General features: G+C 44.5%; 2 protein-coding genes across 2 annotated transcripts; one reads left to right on the forward strand and one right to left on the reverse strand.

Annotated features, from left to right (window-relative positions):
• Positions 1–319: 319 nt before the first annotated feature.
• On the forward strand, positions 320–17,510 carry cyp7b1 (cytochrome P450, family 7, subfamily B, polypeptide 1). The gene is made up of 6 exons (XM_023845492.2): positions 320–457; positions 7,741–7,877; positions 10,203–10,802; positions 11,437–11,643; positions 14,643–14,821; positions 14,955–17,510. The coding sequence occupies exons 1-6, from the start codon at positions 378–380 to the stop codon at positions 15,261–15,263; spliced, it is 1,512 nt and encodes a 503-aa protein (XP_023701260.2). The 5' UTR covers positions 320–377; the 3' UTR covers positions 15,264–17,510.
• A 1,461-nt stretch (positions 17,511–18,971) lies between these two features.
• LOC111861131 (class E basic helix-loop-helix protein 22-like) lies at positions 18,972–20,469 on the reverse strand. Its single transcript, XM_023845471.2, has one exon. The coding sequence runs from the start codon at positions 20,097–20,099 to the stop codon at positions 19,413–19,415; it is 687 nt and encodes a 228-aa protein (XP_023701239.1). The 5' UTR covers positions 20,100–20,469; the 3' UTR covers positions 18,972–19,412.
• Between the last annotated feature and the right edge of the window lie 450 nt (positions 20,470–20,919).

A 20,919-nucleotide genomic window follows, 5' to 3' on the forward strand; every position in this document is an offset into this window, starting at 1 on the left:
AGCAGATCAAATGCCATTTGTGAGGGGGGCATCCCCGATATTACCGCTACGCTGATTACTCGCTCTCAAACCATCGGTATAATATTACACACGGTTTATAAAACAAAGACAGTCACTTGATTAGTTCGTACGGCTTCGTTGACTTGACATTTGTTTTTTTACCCTTTCAGTTAAAAATTGCTTTCAGTCGTGTCATTATGGGATTTCAATCTTCCGGTACAAGCTGAAGCTTGAGTTCACAAGCAAATAAAGAATAAAAAAAATCTGGCAGCGTGTACGATAGTCACGTGATGCGCGCAGCGGCCAGACTTTTCCTGCCAGTTTATAAACTACTATACGGACCCTGATCCAGAAGGAGAAAGGACGGCGATCCCGTCATGTTGGCTGTTTTCACGTGGCTCCTCGGCTTCTGCGTCGCCGTCTTCACTTCGCTCACCTATTTCTACGGGAGGAGAAGGTAAGTTCTCTCCGTACCTCTCAGTCCGAGTAAATCTTGAGAATGGTTCGGTGGAAACACGTGTGTTTGGTAAATCTGGTCCTGTTAATTAACAGTGCTGCAAATCAATCGTTCAGTGCTGCTGTCTCACGCCATCATGCCGATAATTAGTATATTAAAGACAATGTGCCTCCTTACTAAGATAAGAATTTAGTCTGTACATTTCCCTTTGAATTGTTAATTCCGGGGTAATGCTTTTTTTTTTTATTTTTGCAAAAACCATACATTTACAGGTAGCAGAGAGATTGTCATGTTTCGCCGGATAAATACAAACTCCAACAAAACAAAGTATTTTAAGATTTTGAAATCGCGCTCAGACTTTTGCTATTTGACATCTTGTTTCAGTAGCCTATATAGTGGAAATGTGAAGTTTGTGATCTTAGGTCGTGAGCTAATTTTAATGCGCCAGCCCGAATCCATAATTGTAACAGATGGTCTTTCGTGCCTCATGCTTTAGAAATTGTACGAAGTCATTCAAGCTCGTTTGCGGGAAGAGCTGAATAAGGCGAAGCTCCAGGGCATGAGGCGACGACACGAACTATTTCTAACTTAATTATTGGGATGTTGAATACAATTCAGTTTTAATTCAAACGCATATCTCTGTATATCTCTTCACAATGCATAATGCAGCACTTTGAAATCTTTTAGTATCGTTTTTTTTAGAAAAGCACAGGTGTTTGGAGGGAGAGGAAAAACGTAGGTGTGATTGAAATTAGAACGAAAACATAAAACGACTGAAATTGAAACATAACTGAGATCATACAAAATCTAAGTAGTCTGGTCTCTGTGACGCATGGAAATGTTCTGCAGAGAGCACTGTATGCGGTAAAGGTAGGCGTACGTGAGGTTTCCAATACTTTAATTGGATCCGCTGTTACATTCTTACAAAGAATGTGCATCAAATCCATCGAATCCCTGACCAGCCTTCGGGGTTTGAACTTATAACTTACTGGCTGGGACATGGATCTTAACAGGTTTTGTGTTGTGGTTGGTAGCTCTGTCTTTTGCAAATTGACCAATGAGTCGTGGCATATGGATTCAGCTCCCATCTGATAGGGTGGGAATCATTCTTCCCGAGTCATACTTTTAGGATTTTTTTTCCCATCCTAGCATAGATTATGGTCACTGAATCGCATCGCTGGTATAAAGCTTTTTCTAGTTTCTGCACTTAAGTAGCCAACGTCTCGCTTCCTTCATAAAACTTAATGAGGTCGGGTGCTGTGCTCGTGTTAACGATGGGTTAGTGAGTGCTTTTCCCGTGGCGAGCTAAGCGAGTGGGTGGCGTAGACATAGTCACTGAGTCACGTCTGTACCGAATACCTGCAGATGACGTGTTTGGCGCCCAAGGGATAAACACAAGGCTCATCATCACAGATGTTTTAAATAAACACTGACAAAAACTTTAGTTACACATAATAAAGGGGAGGCCTACAGCCCTGGTACAGTTTTGTTCTTCAGGTACAAACATCAATGTACAAAATGGTGCAAAAACGTTCCTCAGAGTCCATTTTCGTACCTTACATTAAACTGAAAGGTACATTTACCGATAGCTATGGTACAACTGGCAGACCCTTGAGGGTTCAGCCCCAGTGACGAGTAATCATACCCTGAAAGGTGCAAATTGGTACTATTTTTCCTGACAGCGTAACTTAAGGTATGATTTTACCCAAAAATCCAACAAGAGCTAAATTATATAGCAAAGCTTAACTTTACTTCTAATTTAGCACAATAAAATGTATAGTGCAGCACAAACACCAACACTTACACTCTGTTAATCTTGTCGGATCCAGTAAAAATTAGTTAGTGGGTAGTGAATGTCCAGTCCCGCTGTTAATTAAAAATGTCCGTGGCACTGACCTGTCAGTCAAAAACTTATTACCCAATGGGGACGCGTCCCTGAAAAAACCCGCCCACGCGAGAAGTTTGTGTCAGAATAATAAACAATAAGTCAGGGAGCCCAAGCGAAGAAGCTGGCAGCGTAAACAAAGGAAAACATTATCAAAATACCAATCATGTGTTTGCAAGTTATACATTTTACTTTTGAGATGACATTTCTTTTGCTTCAGTCACGTCTTTTTATTCTCTAAGCCTTGTTTTTGCTTGATGTCAAGAAGGTTTTGCTTAATAATATTGGTACAAATCTGATTCCATACTGGAGCCATGTCAAATCATCACACTTTCGACCTCATCGTCACGGATTTTAACGAAACTTGGCACGCTGATTTGGTCACATGAGTAACTCATGAAACTGAAATTGGGCGTGTCTTGAATAAATATTCAAGGGGATTTAATCGAACAAAGTTTTAACTTTTTTTTTTTGCGGGGGGACTATGACTTTGGCTATATTTACCTTAATATAAGGTGCACAGAAATGGTCTAAATATTGTTTTAAAGCTATTGTCCAGCTGTATAATAAATATATAGACTGAATAAATAATGCCATCCCCATATGAATAATTACTATGTAATAACTGATTAAAATATTTAAAATTCAATGACAAAAAACCTATATTTCAAAATTGATAATTTTTTAAATAAAGCTAGATCATAATGTCATGAACATCTCCAGAAAATTTGGTCTCTGGTTTTTAAGGTGTTGCTGAGATATCTTGACTTAAATGTAGCGTCACATGGTTTTATATCACTAATGGGCCTTTTTAATGGCAGCCAAGCTCACATGAAATAATATAACAAGCACAGGTGTAAGTAATAACATTAATTAAAGTTACAAATCTGCTACACTGAAACTTAAGGAAAGCTTCATTAATGTCATCGCAGACACCTGTACTGGCCATACTACTGAAAAGGCCCACATGGCTAGTAAATATGGCTAATAAATGCCCTGCATTCATCAGAGGCGAGTGAGGTGTGCAAATCGGTCCAGTGTAAGTGCACACTGAGGGAATCACTCCACTGTCGTTAAAATCCGTGATGACGGGGTCCGAAACTGTGATGATTTGACAGGGAATGACAGCATTCTGCTGTCGGCTGAAGCTCCTGTACAGTGAGGCTGATGTGCCTGCAAGAGCAGGGAGGTACAGTGAGGCTGATGTGCCTGCAAGAGCAGGGAGGTACAGTGAGGCTGATGTGCCTGCAAGAGCAGGGAGGTACAGTGAGGCTGATGTGCCTGCAAGAGCAGGGAGGTACAGTGAGGCTGATGTGCCTGCAATAGCAGGGAGGCACAGTGAGGCTGATGTGCCTGCAAGAGCAGGGAGGCACAGTGAGGCTGATGTGCCTGCAAGAGCAGGGAGGCACAGTGAGGCTGATGTGCCTGCAAGAGCAGGGAGGTACAGTGAGGCTGATGTGCCTGCAAGAGCAGGGAGGTACAGTGAGGCTGATGTGCCGGAGTTGGGTTTGATTGTGGTATGTTTACATGGTTTCTGCATGGTATAAAAAACCATTTGCAGACATTCTCAGTTCTCACAGCCCAACATCTAAGTACTCAATTGTCACTGGATTTCCTGCTATACTCTGTGTTAAGTGAGCTACTGCAACACTGGGCTCTTTCATTCAAAGCTGCACCAAGACTCAGCACAACTTTAATTAGAATAGGGAGTGAACTGGAGTCTCTTAATATAGATAAGCATGAACATAATCACCCAATGGAATTCTAAATATTCTGGTGCCCTTTGGTAATCTCTTCAGTGTTGTTTGCAGAGGAGCAGCTATCAGGCCTGGGCCTGTGTGCTGGTTCATCCTGTTTAAGTTTGTATAGCCTCAGGGGAGCCTTTCGCGTACATACCTGTGTTTTAGGGAATTGTTAGTTGTTGCCACGTGTTACAGTCTAAGTCAGCACAGCTGAGTCGTCAGTCAGTCTTTCATGTGACATGTGCTGAGACCTGATAACAGACGCCCCGAGACTTCTGTCACATTTTGTGAGCCGCCGAGCCTCGTGGGAAATCTGCCACCTCACCGTCAACTTCCTCCACACTGCTCAGACGGCCAGGGGGAGGAGGGAGTGTAATTTCCAGACTCGTCCATCTAGTATAATTTTCAAGTATAAGTTTTTGCTTCCTGTAAAATTCGATGGAGCTGATGTTTCAGAGAGAGATGTCCATTAGCGCCCCCCCAGGGGAACGTACCCTCAAGTAACTCTCTATTTAACAAGCCGACTCTTAAATCTTAATGGAGGGAAGCCGGGGCATGTACCTTTTAGACTTTAGGGCATCTGTGCTTTGCTTTAGTGCCCAGTGTGGCCCATTATGTCACTATTAGCTTAAATGTTGGAGTAGCATTTTCCGCTCCCTCTGCTGGAATAGTGCAGAGAACATTTTGCCAGATACTGTATCTGTAATCTAGTAGCTGGCATTTGAAGGTTTTGCCAGTACATGTTAAAGGGGATTTGCCACAGAAAGGCCTGACATCACCTTTAAGAGCTGCCAGTACGCATTAAAGGGGATGTACCCTAATCTCAGCTCTGGCTCTGGCTGACCAAAGTCTCCGCAACCTTTGGCTCTGTTGCAGTCCTTATCGATGCCGCTTCACCTGTGCAGCCGTCAGAAATGCAGTGCGAGTGGCTGTTATGTTGAGGTGCAGTGGCCCTGCCTTTAAGGGGATAAAACTGACAAGCTTTGTGAATGACAGGTCCTGGCAGTAGTGTGAAAATCAGTTTCAGGTCCTAGAAGGGGCATAGTGTGCAGGTTTTCTCGGCGCCTTCTCACCGGTTTCCTGTGACGGCACTGACTGGTTGGCCTCCCCCTGTAAATACCTCTGCTTTAAGAAGAGATTTTTGGCAAAACAAGCGAGTACTTGACAGTGCAGTGAAATGCGATTTGCTCATGACTTGGGGTCCTTTGCGCAATCTGTACTCCCCACAGTTCAGTAGCCATGGACTCCTCTATAACTGAAGTGGCAGCAGTAGGACAGCAGGCCACACCCCCTTAGGGTCACATGTTATCAGTCCCAGAAAATATGGAATTGGCCCATCCGTGCAATCTGTGTTTGATTTCCCTTCCTGTGAGAAGTTTGGTGTTAATAGGAAATCCTTCTATTCTTCTGGGTCCCTGAGATAAGATGAAGTGAAATGGGGGTGAAGCGGTGAACTGCTTTTAGTAAAGGAAAGCCAGCTGATATTTTGAATAACTGGGTAGCCATCTTGGCGCCCTTCAGTCAATGTTTGTAGAACAGCTAATATCAGGCCTTAGCCTGTGTGCTAGTTCATCCTGTTTGTATTTATATAGCCTCAGAGGAGCCTTTCAGATGTGCCTGCCTATAGGGGCTATTCATAATAGCAGAGAATGTTAATCTTGGCAACAAGTTAGCACAGCTGAGTACAGCAACAGCGCTAGAATAAAAAACTGCTACCTTTCTTGTAGAATTTGTTTCTGACCTGACCTGGGTGTGCTAAGATTTCCTCCACACCTTTCTACATTCATTTGTTTAGCAGATGTTTTTATAGCGACAGACAAGTGAGGGTCCGAGCGCGGGGTCAGCCAGTGTCCATGGAGCATTTGGGGTTAAGGGCCTCGCTCAATGGTCCGACTGCAATATGATTACTCTGACAGTCATGGGATTGAACCATTAGCCCTCCAGACGTGCCCAGAGGGAAATTTTGCTGCTCGCAATAGTCTGTCTTATCAGAAATAAACCATCGTCCTATTTAAAGACTGGATTCTAGAAGTGGACAGTTCAGGCCCAGACAGTTAAAATCCAGAACAAGAGTTTGTTTCAGCCAACCAGTTGGGTATTCTGTGACTGACACTTTGTATTCAACTGGTTCAACTGGTGGAAACAAAATCTTGGTCTGTATTTTTACTTCCTGGGCCTGAGCTATCCACCTCTGCTGAATTCAAACCTGCTTCAGCTAACCCACAACTTAGGAGAAATAAGGAGTAAACGATTACGACATGATCTGAGGATACAGGAGAAGTTCTTCTGACTGGAGTCCTTTTTGCTGCACTCACAGGCTTCCCAGGGTTTGAGAACAGAGAAAATACTTGAATTAGGTCCCGTAGACAAATTGCTGATATTGTTCTGGCTCATTTATAAGCCAATCCCTTCTTTTGGATCCTACTGTTATCTCAGTAGTTGATTATTTCAGACAAATAAAGATCAGTGCAAAGAGAGAGGGGAAAAAAGAGCACTTTAAGATCTTAAATAGGGATTGGATGACATGAGAGGAAGGTCAAAATGTCACATTGACGTGAAACTCAGCTGAGTTACGTCTACGAGAGACAGAGACAAAGAGCTCTTATTCACAATTTCCCTTCCCTCTGTGTGGGCAGCCGTCACGTACCACCTTTGCGCTGATGTGGTGGTTTATTTCATGATCATCTTCTCCCACATCACTTGGGAGCTGTGGATGTGCAGGAATGGAAACTACAATCTCCCCCCCCCCCCCCCCCCCCTCTGTTCCGATGTAGCGCTTCCAGTTTTGCGGGGGGTGGACTGTTATGTTGGAGAGAGATTTATTGTTACTTCCTTGGGGGAATGTGACCCTGTAGTAACTATTTAATGAGAGATACTTCAGCCCTGACTCTTCTGCAGCAGCCGGGCACAAACACACACACCTTTTTTTTCACTATTGTTATCTAAGGGCTTGACATTTCTTCTGAGAACTGGGGGATTGAGAGATGGGGGGGGGGGGGGGGGGGTCGACTAGCTGTATCCACTGTCTCTGCTGGCTTTCGTGAAAGCTGGATGCAGTACGGTTACAACTAAGTCAGAAAGTAAGAGCAAACTGAACTGGATGTTGGAAATAGAGATTTATTCTGGATCTTTAATTATTGCTGTATTTGGTGTGTCCCGGGGGCAGTGTGTCTGACTCGGCGGATTAGGGCTCTGTGCCTGTGATTGGAGGCGGATTAGGGCTCTGTGCCTGTGATTGGAGGCGGATTAGGGCTCTGTGCCTGTGATTGGAGGCGGATTAGGGCTCTGTGCCTGTGATTGGAAGGTCGCCGGCTGGAATTCAGGGACCAGCTGACAGATGCTACCGTTCGGCCCCTGAGCAGGGGCCCCAAACCCTCATCTCCAGGGATGTGCAGGGGCCCCAAACCCTCATCTCCAGGGATGTGCAGGGCCCCCAAACCCTCATCTCCAGGGATGTGCAGGGCCCCCAAACCCTCATCTCCAGGGATGTGTGTACTGGCCGATCCCCCAAACCTGCTGACACCTGCAAGTGCCTCTCATGGATGGCAAGATGGGATAAGTGAAGAGAGATTTTGCCATGGGGGTCAATAAGTTCTGTTCTGTTCAGTTCAATGTTTGACGATGGTTTGTTTTGTTTTGTTTTGTTTTGTTTACAGGAAGGAAGGCGAGCCCCCGCTAATTAAAGGATGGATTCCCTATGTGGGGAAGGCTCTGCAGTTTGGTCGAGATGCCCACCGGTTCCTGACTGCGCACAGGGACAGACACGGGGACGTGTTCACTGTCCTTATTGCTGGTGGGTTGGTGTTTTCTGCAGTTCCTGCAGTGCATGCAGTTCCTGCAGTGCAGTGTGTAGGTCTGCGTGATTGGTCACTTCTGAATCGTGATCTCGATTCATACCCTTGCAGTGCTTCATTCTTGCATGGCACCGATTCTGCCATGCTTGCATTAGCGGGGAGATCCGTTGATTCAAACCAAAGGCTAATTTTTCTCCGTAAACTGTATCAATAAATGGCAGGACTGTGTTACACAATGTGAGCGGAAGGAGGGACTGGAAGAAAGGGCGGCTTTGCCAGGAATTTTTAATGGAATGACGTTACGTCATTTTTTTATTCTGTGGGAAACAAAATCTCAATCTGTGGACCAGATTTAATGAGTTCGACATGTTGCGGGTTGGTTCTTTTAAGACATCTAATAGGCCTAAGTGGTGAATGAGCGAAATCCCTCATGCTCCATTTTTGAAAATCGCTGACTGTCTAATGCTGTCATCTCCATTATTTCAGCTGTTGTGTCGTTAGCTTTGATGCTACTAACTTTGAATATTGATTGCATTTAAATATCGGCCTGCAACATTGGCCAAAACTGACACATTGGATTGATGCCAATATCTTGATTTTATTTATTTATTTTTAACAAATATCTGCTGACACCAATATATTATACATCATATTGTATGCTCCATCTTCATAAAGACAGTGCATAATGTAAATGGCATAATGATAATCAATGAATTATGTGAGCAGGCAATTAACTAATCAATAATTTGGGCCAAAACGCTGGGTTTAAAAACTGTGTAAATGCTTTATTTAATAAAATGTAACTGTTGGTATTGTACTATATCACCATAATCCCATCAAGTCTCATAGCAGATTAAAAACTGTTAATAAGAATTTGCCCATTTCACTACACTGCTTGTATTGGTGTTTGTTGCAAAACATCTGCCCTCTACAGGTCTGGTGGAACATTACTGTTGTACACATCGGTCCGTGTCCATGGAAATGTAGTATATACAATAGTGCACGTGCTGCACTGCACACGGACCGCTAAAAAGATGCACCCAATCAATAACAAAAATTCACAGTCAGCCATTTTTATTACCTATAATCAATGTTATCGATTAGTTGTTGCACCCTTAATAATAATAATAATAATAATAAACAATAAGAAAAATATATTGCTCAAGAATCATGAAAGAAAATTGCAGTCTTGATTGAGTGGAAAAGAAAAAAAAAAATCGCAGTTCATATTTTACCCAGAATCGTGTAGCCATAATGTCTGCAGTAAATCTCTACCGTGACGAACAGCTTGAGTGGTGGGTGGAGCCTGTGACAATATGTCACTCCTTTGATCATTTTCAGGGGCTCTGGGGACCTCGGTGCCGCTTGGCACTAATGATAATCATCACTGTTCATCACATGACCAGCTGATTTGGTTTCCACACTCCCCCATTCTCCAGTGGGATTAATATTTGATATCCATCAGTATTCCATCTGGACATGTTTCACCTTCAGTGCCAGAGGAAGCTTCGAGAAGTACGGTATTGCGATGCTCTACAGCAGTGTTTGCCAATCCGGTCCTCAGGGACCCAACCACACTCTGTTTTTGCTTCCTCTGAGCTCAAACGTGGTCTGTCTTGGAGCCCCGAGGACCGGATTGGGAAACACTACTGTGCAGCTCTGGTGACACTTAGCCTGCGATAGGTAGCAGGGTCGATACCCACATTCTCCAACTGTGTGTTAGTTTGCATGGTTCAGCAGGTTAGCATGATGTGCTTGTAATGTGTCGATCACTGGGTCGGTGGAGTGATTTTCCTCTTGGGTCCGTGACTAAGGCCCCTAACCTCCAACTGCACCAGGACTGGCTGATCCTGTTTTCTCAAAAAGAAAATGTTGCTTTGGGTAAAAGCATTTGCTAAATAAATAAGTAAAAGTGTTCTGTCCTCCTTCTATCCCTCTTGCCTATACAGTCCCCTCACAGAAGACAGACACAAGCCGCTTCCTGTGACCTCTTCCGGGTTCTGCTTCTGCATTACATTAATCTCCTTTAATGACTCTCTGCGGCACCTTGGCTCATTAACCCTCTCAAGAGTGGCGCGATTTCCATTTACGACACCGGTGCGACTGGCAGATTCCGAGTGTGATTTACTGTGATTGAAAGGCAGATTGTCTGGAGGGAGAATCCGTATTGTTCACGTAAACCGTAATGGCAATAGGTGGGGATGTAAGGTGACCTTGCTGAACTGTGAAGTCACAGGGTCGCGGGGGGGAGGTGTTATACGTGATTGGGCGATTTGAGAATACTGATGATTATGGTCCAATGTGCTTTCTTCTGTGTATTTCAGGCAAATACATGACGTTTGTTATGGACCCCGTGCTGTATCCCTCCATCATCAAGCACGGCAAGCACCTCACCTTCCACGAGTTCTCTGACACGGTGCCTCCAGTGATCTTCGACTTCCCACGTGTCAGGACCCCCCGCTTCCCAGAGCTGAGCAACCACATCCAGAAGTCCTACAATTTCCTGAAAGGCGAGAACCTCAGCCTACTGAGCGAGACCATGGTGAGGAACCTCCTGCTGGTTCTCCGGCAGGACTACCTGGGCCTGGCCAGCGAGTGGAGGACCGACGAGCTACACCGCTTCTGCTGTAGAGTCATGTTCGAGGTCACCTTCATGACCCTCTATGGAAAGCCCCCCGAGGGCATGCGGCACGGGGGCATTAGGACCCTGAGGGAGCAGTTTGAGAGCTTCGACGCCGCGCTGCCCATGCTGGTTGCCGGGATCCCGATCTCGTTCCTGGGATCCACTAAATCCGCACGCAGGGAGCTGAAAGCCTTCCTGATGCCCCATAACCTGGCCTCGTGGGTGGGTCCGTCCCGCTTCATCCAGCACCGGGCCGAGTTATTTGAGCAGTACCATGCACTGGAGGATGCCGACAAAGCTGGTAAGACAAAGGCATGCAAGGAATTATGGGACATGGCTGTTTACCTGAAACCCAGTCACCGTAATGAGGGCGATCATGTCCTTTAGGGCTGCCCAATATCACATTGTATTAATTTGAAATATTTGCCCTTGATATTGCGCAAATACAAATAAAACAGAAAACATTAAATTTACCTAAACTATTAATGGTAAAAGGTATTTCGAGCATCTTTTATAGTATGCTAATGTTGTGCCAAATAAGTTGGTGGTGTGGACAGACAGATCAGTGCAGACAAAAGCGGCGAGATTGCAGATTCCGGACGTAAACATTTGTCTGGACACTGGCTTTTTTGGCCTGTTATATGGGTGTTCACTTAGCCCACAGTTTGGTAAGCTGATTAATAGTGCATCTGAAATTTCGAGATATTTATTGTGACGCCCGGAGGTTAGTTATCTGTATAAAATCGGCGTATGCTTATGTTTAGTAAGTGTCAGACTCTCGAAAAGTACCGCCACACCGGCAACATATTTTCTCGTTGTTTATCCACAATGTTGCGTCTGTACCGGAACAGTAGCATGTAGCGTCCTCGGCCAATAGAACCTCATGAACATAAGGACACAAATCGCAGTATTATGCAGCCCTAATATCCTGTCAGGCCATCACTTTGCCATCCTTTGGGCATCTGTGGGGAACACCATCCCAGCCGCGTTCTGGGCATTATACCACCTGGTCACCCACCCCGAGGCCCTGACCGCCGTCCGAGCCGAGGTCCGCCGCGTCCTGGGGCCGTTCCAGCAGGGAGCAGAACCAGATCAGGCGTTGGCGTTCAGCCAGGAGAAGATGGATGGTCTGCTATACATGGGTAAGTGTCTCTCCATCTGGCCAGCTGCAACTAAAATGAATGTTATCCTGTATATGTGTGTAAGCCCAGTTACACATGGCTCTCTGCACTTGGAAGTTCCTGGCTCTTTGAATAACATGAGAGCACAGAGTTGTTGCCATGGTCATGTTGCCAGTATATAATGTTGCAGAGCTGGTCACGCTCTCATTAGAGTATGAGTTTCAGCAGAGAAACATGAGAAAATTGGCCTGTTTTCTATATCACTTTCACGTATCTGTTCATTGTAAGACAATAAGGGATTTGACTGATTTATGTTTTCACTACAGAACTACAATGAAATTTGAAACCCGCAATCTGGAAGTCCTTATCTGAAGTATTTTGGACAGATTCCAGTCAGCCTGTAGTCGCAAAAAGAGAGGCAGTTAATTTTATATTGGCGGATTATCTTTGGTGTTTGGAGATGACTGTGGGAAAAGGGGGAACTCGAGTTGACTTATTTACGGGAATCTTTGGCGCGAGGGAGCGGAGCTCTGAGTCTCCCCAGCTGTGACCTATGCGGCTGCTGTCACGTGACTGAAGTCCGCTGTGGGACTGTTACTGCCATCTGCTTTCTTTAGAACTTTCATGGGCGAAACATCTAAATCAAAAAAGTATTATCCTCCCAGCTTTGCTATTCAGTATGTTGGGGGGGTGGTTGGTTGGTTATCTGGTATCCTTTGGGAACTTCATCCACTCTCCAAACTTCTTTTGAAACCTTTAGAGCCTTCTCCCAACACGGCCCTGAAGGACCCAAACTCGGTCCACATCGGTCCCTCCCATCTCCCGGCAGAACGTGGGCTGTCTGCGGCCTACTGAGGACCGGACTGGAAAACGCTACTTGTTGACGGCACATAGGTGACGGCCTGGGAAGACATGAGCTGATGTTCTTAGCCTTACTCTTTGATGCTCTTTGTGGCCCCATGACCGATGCCAGCGGTGGTGGGGGGTGAGGGGGGCAGCCAGGCGAAAGGCTCAATCGTAGCCCCCTGGTGTCTGTCTTTCAAAGCCAAGTCACTGGGCAGTGATCTGCAGCTATTATTAAATAGTAGGCTAGTATTTTCAAATAGCAATGTAATGTTTTTAAGTAATGCGCAATGCTGAGTTTTTTAGGTAACTGCCAATGGTTAATTTCACTATGTCATAACTGGAGTGCCTAACTCCAGTTTTCAGGTGTGTGTCTGTCTGTGTGTGTGTGTGTGTGTGTGGTTATAATTAGAGATGTCTCTTCAGCTGGCGTATCCAGTGGGCTGTTCAGAGATGTCTCTTCAGCCCGCGTATCCAGTGGGCCGTTCAGAGATGTCTCTTCAGCTCGCGTATCCAGTGGGCCGTTCAGAGATGTCTCTAGAGCTCGCGTATCCAGTGGGCTGTTCAGAGATGTCTCTAGAGCTTCTGTATCCAGTGGGCCGTTCAGAGATGTCTCTTCAGCCCGCGTATCCAGCGGGCCGTTCAGAGATGTCTCTTCAGCCCGCGTATCCAGCGGGCCGTTCAGAGATGTCTCTTCAGCCCGCGTATCCAGTGGGCCGTTCACAGATGTCTCTTCAGCCCGCGTATCCAGTGGGCCGTTCAGAGATGTCTCTTCAGCTCGCGTATCCAGTGGGCCGTTCAGAGATGTCTCTTCAGCCCGCGTATCCAGCGGGCTGTTCAGAGATGTCTCTAGAGCTCACTGCATGTCTTTGGCTTGGGGGAGAATTAGAATAAAACAAGAGCAGCATGGGTAGGATTAGAAGCTGAAGTCCTGGAGGTGTGAGGCAACAGTACCACCTATTTATAACCGTGTTTTGGGATTTTTGTGTATTTATATTCGGGCAGAAGAGAGGCATCGTGGGGGCCTTGGCGTCTGCTGATGAGACGGCACTCAGACTAGCAATGTCTGGAGATACCGGTGGGGGAGGAGGGGTGAATGATTCCAAAAACACTTGTTGGGTAACAGTTTCTCAGACTGGAAGAAGTAAATGATTTTTGTAGCTATTATAAGAGAACCCAGTTGCGTTAGATCTCATGTTTCCTCTGTTTCATCTGGTTTAGTTTAAACATTTTCACTCTGAAGACCAAAGGCCTCTTGATTCTCCTCCACTATGCTCTAATCCTGCCTACAACTCAAAAGGCTCTTTTCCACTGCAGGAACTTGGTTGTAGTTCTTAGGAGGTAGTTCCAGAATCATTTTTTTAGTCCCTGCTCAGAAGTGGTACTTTCTGCTCCACCAAGAACTACTGGGGAGAGCTTATAGTGATAAACTGTGCTTATTAGTTGACTACAATTGGAATTGGAAGTTATGTGGATGTGCAGGGAAAAGAAAGAAGTAGCGGAGCAAAACACTGAGTATATGGAGCTCTTTTTGCATCCAATTCACATTTAATACGTTAATGACCCCTTTTTGCTTGCATCTCCATTTTTTTGCATTGGTAAACTCAACTGGATAACTGACCTACTTCTGTCTAATATCACAGGTACTGGCAGTGAAACTCTCCAGTGCTTATTAGCATGATAACTGAGATACTTCTGTCTAATATCACAGGTACTGGCAGTGAAACTCTCCAGTGCTTATTAGCAGGATAACTGGATAACTGAGATACTTCTGTCTAATATCACAGGTACTGGCAGTGAAACTCTCCAGTGCTTATTAGCAGGATAATATCACATGATTTTTTATTCTGTAGAAAACAAAAGATTGATCCGCTGGCCAGATTTAAAAATGAATCATAATCATTTCATGGACAGTATAAATAAAATGCGATGACTAAATAATGGCTTGTTCGCCCAGTATCGTTTTGGGGTGGCGGTAGTTTTGTATGAAGAGCTGTTTGCGTCTCCCATGTTTATTGAGCATGAAGGTCCCAGTTCCTGTTGGGCGGTGGGAAAGCGCCACACCAAAGTGGCCAGGGGCTACGAAAGTTCTTATTCAAGATGGGCCAGGATCCAGATTTCAGAACTTTGATGGGGAAAGCGCTTAAAGTGGCTCTGCCCTCCTCCTCCCCCCCCAGGCAGTGCCATCCGAGAGAGCCTGAGACTGTCCGCCGCTTCCATGAACATCCGAGTGGCACAGGATGACTTCGTCCTACAGCTGGCCCAGGGTTACTCTGTACCAGTGCGCCGCGGTGACATCATCGCCCTCTATCCCCAGAGCATACACATGGACCCTGAGATCTTTGAGGACCCTGAGGTCAGAGGACCCGTTTCGTAGCACTTCCTAGCAGTCCTACATTCTAGCCTCTTGATCACACCCTTAGTTAATGTAGCGTGATGATGCGGCCGTACATAACTGAGGACCTGACGTTGAGCTTTTCCCATCGTAGGCATACCAGTTTGACCGCTTTGTGGAGGATGGACAGGAGAAGAAGACGTTTTATAAGAGCGGCCAGAAGCTGAAATACTTCTGCATGCCGTTTGGGTCTGGTTCCTCCAAGTGTCCCGGCAGGTACCTCGCCATGAACGAGATGAAGCTCTTTCTGGCCCTGCTGCTGACGTACTTCGATTTGGAAGTGCTGGAGGACCAGGCCCGGCCCGGCCCGGATCCCAGTCGAGCAGGCCTGGGTATCCTCCTCCCCAACACTGATGTCCGCTTCCGCTACCGGCTGCGACCTGTTTCATTTGACCCGTGCTGAGGTGCGTGGAATTATGCTGCTTATGGGCTCGTAACTCTACCACAAGCGGGAGACACTGTTCATGGAGGAATGGCTCAAGTTGCACTGATTACTTTAAATATGAAGTTGCGATTGCATAAGATGGCCAGCGTGTGATGTGTTAGTTAAAGATGTGGACTGCCAACCTTAAGGTTGCTGTTGACTTCTTTAAGGAAGGTACTTAAAATTTCTTGCTCCGCCCCCAAGCACTGCTCCCCGGGCGCCGAATTAGCTGCCCCCTGCTATGTCACGAGGTCACATACGGGTTAAATGCCGAGGACATATTTCCTTGTGTGCTGAGGTGAGTCAACAATCATCACTGATTACCAAATCCTAATCTTATGATTTCATTGGTTAAACAATTTGCAACAAACAGATTTACCAATGTGTTAAATGTTAGGGTTGCTCCATTGCCGATTATATCACATTGACATTGAAATATATCTTTTCATTATAAATATTGGACAGTTGGAGTGTGAGTCACAGAGGTAAAGTTGTGGCTTGTTGATCAGCTCGTAGTTGGGGATGTGCTAAACCAACAAGGAGCTGGCATAACACACAGATATAAACACAGTTATGCATACATGCAGCGATTGTATTTGACTGTAATATTCATGTACAATACATGTGGTGCCTGTATATGCATGTTCTGATTGTAATTCTGATATTAAACAGTATTGAACTTGATTTTAGTCTTGCGACAGAAGTTGGGACATACATAGGCTATTGTGTTCATGACTGTAATGTGACATCCTATTGTACATTGTTGCCTAATGTTAGTGCTTTTTAAAATGTTTGCTTATATTACTCTCCTCAATATAATGAGCCTGCGTTTATTTTTAAGTGTTAGTCACATAATACAAACATACAGTGGAACCCGCTTATAGTGATGACGGTTATAGTGATCAACCGCTTATATGGATCAAAAAGCTTGGGACAGAATAATTCCTATACAGATACTGTTTAACTCGCTTATAGACTAATCAAGTGGTCTGCTTACTATGGGAAGCCGTTTCAGTCTTCATTCGACATCCCTGATATCCTTGATATCAAACGTCAGGTTCCCCCACTAGTTCGGTCTTTGTCAGCACTACTTGGACATTTCGTCAGACTAGTTTGGCCATCTTCTCATACTAGTTGAACAAGATTTCTTACTAGTCGCTTTTTCATGAACTCGTGATCTATAAATTTCTGCACTAGTTAACCAGTAGAAGCCAAAATGCTCAGTAGTTGACTAGTTGGAGTATTTTGGCTTTACTAGTCAACTAGTGAGTCTCAAAATGTTTACTAGTTGAAATAGTGAAGACCAAAATGCTCACTAGTTAACTAGATAACACCCCCCTGATCTTACGAGTTAACTAGTGAGGCTCAAAATGTTTACTAGTTGAATTAGTGAAAGCTGAAATGCTCCTTAGTTAAACTAAATGCTAATCAGGAGGCAGGAAAGGTGCTTAAATTGAGCCTAGTGGTTCTCCAGCAAGAATTCCACCCAGTGAATATTTAACCCTATAAATCCTGAAGTGATTTTACAGTTAACTGCCAGCTCCGTGCTGACTACCCATGCAGAATAAAGCATGAAAATGCGTGTGTGTGCGAGTAAAACACATAAGTAGCTGTGCTTCTCTGCTACTGTATATAATTTTCTTTCAACTTTGAGGCATCGAACTGGACAAAACTTAAGTGAAAATTGCTTGAGAAGACGGGAATGCATGCATGAGAAATGATGAGTTACAGCGCGAGGGAGGCTGAATTGCTGCGTGGGATCTAGTCTCTCTCTCTCTCGTGCAATATACTGCGCGAGAGAGACCGGATTCCACGAAAGGAAGAACAAGCTATGCAAGAGAGGTCGAACTTTAAGAAGGGTGAACACAATAAAAACATTGCCGATGATTTGATCCACTAACTCGGTCCAGAAAATCTGGATCTGTAAATCAAGGACAGACCTTCTTATGCATAACAGTGCTGCTCCTTTTGATGTTAATGATTTTTACTCTGATGGTAGTAAGCTTACTTGCCGTAACTGACACTGAGTCTTGGTTTACGCAGAGCTCGATATTTTGTCAAAAAAAAAGAATGGTGTTTAGTCTCTGTTTCTTCTTCATCAGAAATAAACGGAACACATACCTGCCGCATTTGTGAAGAGGCTTGTCCTTTGTAAAATGTATGTCTGTGAAATATAAATTGTGACAACAGTATCAAGAATAATAATTAAAATCAATCTCAAAATGCTGTACTTGTGATAATGCCGTTTTGAATGTGTTTAGTCTTTGATGTTGTGATATTTAAACACAGGGAGTGGTTGGTGGACAATCTTAATTCCAACCCTGTCACAAGTGTCTGTCGAACATGCGTATTTGTCAGTCATATGCATGACATCCTATTCCTTCAACCAACTTTTGCATGGGATTGAACATCATGAGATCAGCCTCTGCTTTGAATAGGCTCCTCATCGCGATATACAGCATACAATAACACAGACTCCCCTACCTGACTTTACATGGACCCTAATTTGAAAAGCAGTGGGTTCCAAGTTAGTCGCTGTGACATTGAGATTTTGCTCAAATAGGGCAACATCAAGGGGAGTCTGTCTTGTTTCTGAACAATCTTAATTGTTTCTTAATCTTCAGCGGGGTCCGGAGTCTATCCCGGAAGCAACGGGCACGAGGCAGGGAACAACCCAGGATGGGGGGGCCAGCCCATCGCAGGGCACATTCACACACCATTCACTCACACATGCACACCTAAGGGCAATTTAGCAACGCCTCAGCATGTCTTTGGACTGTGGAAGGAAACCGGAGAAAACCCCACGACGACACGGGGAGAACATGCTAACTCCACACACGTGACCCAGGCGGAGACTTGAACCCGGGTCCCAGAGGTGTGAGGCAATAGTGCTACCACCATGCCTGGGGTCATAATATGGGGTTAATATCAGAGGTGGAAATTTCAGGTCCAGAAAGTACAATTCCAGACCAGGATTTTGTTTCAACCAACCAGTTGAGTACTCTGTGACTGTGACTCTTTATGCTCAACTGGTTGGTTGAAACTAAATCACGGTCTGGATTTATACTTTCTGGACCTGAAGTTTCCACCTCTGGTTAATCTAAATGTATTTTATAATGGAAAATGATGTTGCAGTTTACTGAAGAAAAATACAAATTAAATGTTACACAGGTTGTTTCTAATGATTGAAACACAGCTGGAGAAAATAGCTATTTTTATTCAAAATAATGTTCTGTGAAAGCGTTGTAGATGGATCAACAGATCAGGTCTAAAGAGACACTTTGTGCTCGACTTGCTTGGTGTACGAGTCACTCCGAGAGAAAGTTAGATTTGTAAAAAGACAAACAGCTGTCAGACATGTAAACCAACAATGCGGTGACTTATAAGTGCTGTGGTTCAGCAGACATAGATATCATATTTGGTTAATTGGTTTGCAATTTTTCTTTAACCTGTTTTACTTTAATTTTAAGTAATAAGAAAATATATTTATATCTATTATATCTGGTATTGTCGCTTGAAACAAATGTTACCAATTTCACTGTTAATTGATTTTGTTGTATGGTGTAGGCTCTGACCTTGGCGAATGATGTCCCCTGAATATTTATTACAGTATACAGTGGACCCATAGTACCGCTGATAGATTAGAAACACAATGAATTGTATTCAAAATATTTTATTAAGGCTTTTCAACACACCAACATTGTACAAACAGCTCAATGCAACCACACTATGACATAATGTCTAATAATGAACATATCACAGCTTTGTTCAGACAATGTAGTCAAAACGTCACGTTAGCAAAAATGTGGACTATCTGTGAATCCCCGAGAAGCGGGCTGGGAAACGCTGGTTTACACGAATAAAGTTAAAATTTACATCGTTTCTCGTCAAATTAAATAGACGACGTTCTTTACCATATCGATCACGTTTCTCCAGTAAACCAAATAAATCACCGCGAAGACTGAAAAACGATTTATACGACTTTAATATTCACATTTATACTTCAAAACAGTTTTCAAAATATTACATTAATGATTAAAGGTGTTTCCCGCACCTTTTACCGCTAAACCCGTTTTAAATTAATGTTGTAGCAGGATTTGCTGCTTTTACGAAGTGAGGCTGTATTATTTAAGACTTGCCCTGCATATAGAAGCTAAACGGGACTCTGTTGAACAAAACAAATTTGTCGGGGCAGGAGGACGTGGCGGCGCCGGCGGGCACGGGAAAAGCTTCACGGGCACCTGGAGCCGGTGTGACAACAGCAGACAGATGCACCGAGGAAAGAGTTTGTCCTTGGCTGAAATATGCCACCAGTTGTCTCATTTCTTCCAGCGCCTGCGCCTGCATCAATATGTAATTTTTGGCCAGCAGTAAAGTGGCGATTTTAGAGAGTTTGCGGACGGACGGGCTGTGCGCGTAGGGGATGACGGAGCGCAGCTCGTCCAGTGCCTCGTTCAGGTCGTGCATCCTCCTCCGCTCCCGAGCGTTGATATTCAGCCTCAGGACCTTATGCTCCTTGATTTTTTTACCCGGCTCGGTTTTAATGCTGGACGCGGACATCCTTTTATCCATCATGGGCGTCATATCATACCTGCCGTCGCTGTCATCGTCTAGGCTCTGCTCCCCCGCGCTGCTCTCCATCGTACACAGCCTGCGGCTGCTCTCTCCGGTCGGCCGATCGCCAGTAACCGGCCCATCGCCACTTTCCTGTGATGCTCCTAGCTGCGCGGAGTCATAGTCCCCGTGTCCTGAAGTCTTAACTTCTGATTGGGAGTCTCTGGAAGCTTCATCCACAATTACATTTGGCAAAGACATTTCCTTTCACAGAGCACTTAGGGTTTTGCCAAAGAATGACCTCCTTTCTCACCTAAAGCTTGTGTTCCAAAGCATAATCCACCAGGACCAGGTTTTGTAGACCCATAATCAGAGTCCCCAAATGATAACGACGTCTGTGCGACTGCAAACGTGCGCGGACGCCCAGCACCGGCGCGTCTTTCGCTCCGTACCCAGATCTCTACGGCGATTTCGCCATCCAATCAGGTTACCCTTTTAATTAGTCCTATTTTACCGATGGCCACCCCCTACGTTCCTGCGGTCGGATCTCTCTGGACTACATTATGAAGTACATAGCCGCGCATACAGCATAAACGCAGCTAATGTCACGAATTGGTTATGAACTTATAATTTCGATAGATTTACAGAGAAAAAACCTGCCATTCACATTTTATGTCTTCAAAGGATTGCTCGATGAACTCTCTCTCTCTCTCTCTCTCCCCCTCTCTCTCAGAAATGAATGGAGAGTCCTCACAAAGATATAATTACAAACCTGTGTGTGTGTTTTTTTTAATATGTTTTAATGTGCCTGTGAGTAATTATCCATCTTCCAACCGCTGCCCCGATTTTGAGGATGAATGTTTGGATTAAATCTGCAATATTTATAAAGATGCACTTATGAAATATAATTGAAACGTAAATTTTCTATAATGTACTCTAAATGTATATTTTCCTTGTCAATTTCCCTTGCATTTCTTAGTTCAACAATTTGCAGAACAAATTATTCATGAAATCATGAAAATGTGTATTAGGCCTGTATAATTGCTAGTGATATAAAGAAATCCTAAATAAAATCTCATGT

The sequence above is a fragment of the Paramormyrops kingsleyae genome, chromosome 4 (genome assembly GCF_048594095.1).
Source record: "Paramormyrops kingsleyae isolate MSU_618 chromosome 4, PKINGS_0.4, whole genome shotgun sequence".
NCBI classification, from domain to species: domain Eukaryota; kingdom Metazoa; phylum Chordata; class Actinopteri; order Osteoglossiformes; family Mormyridae; genus Paramormyrops; species Paramormyrops kingsleyae.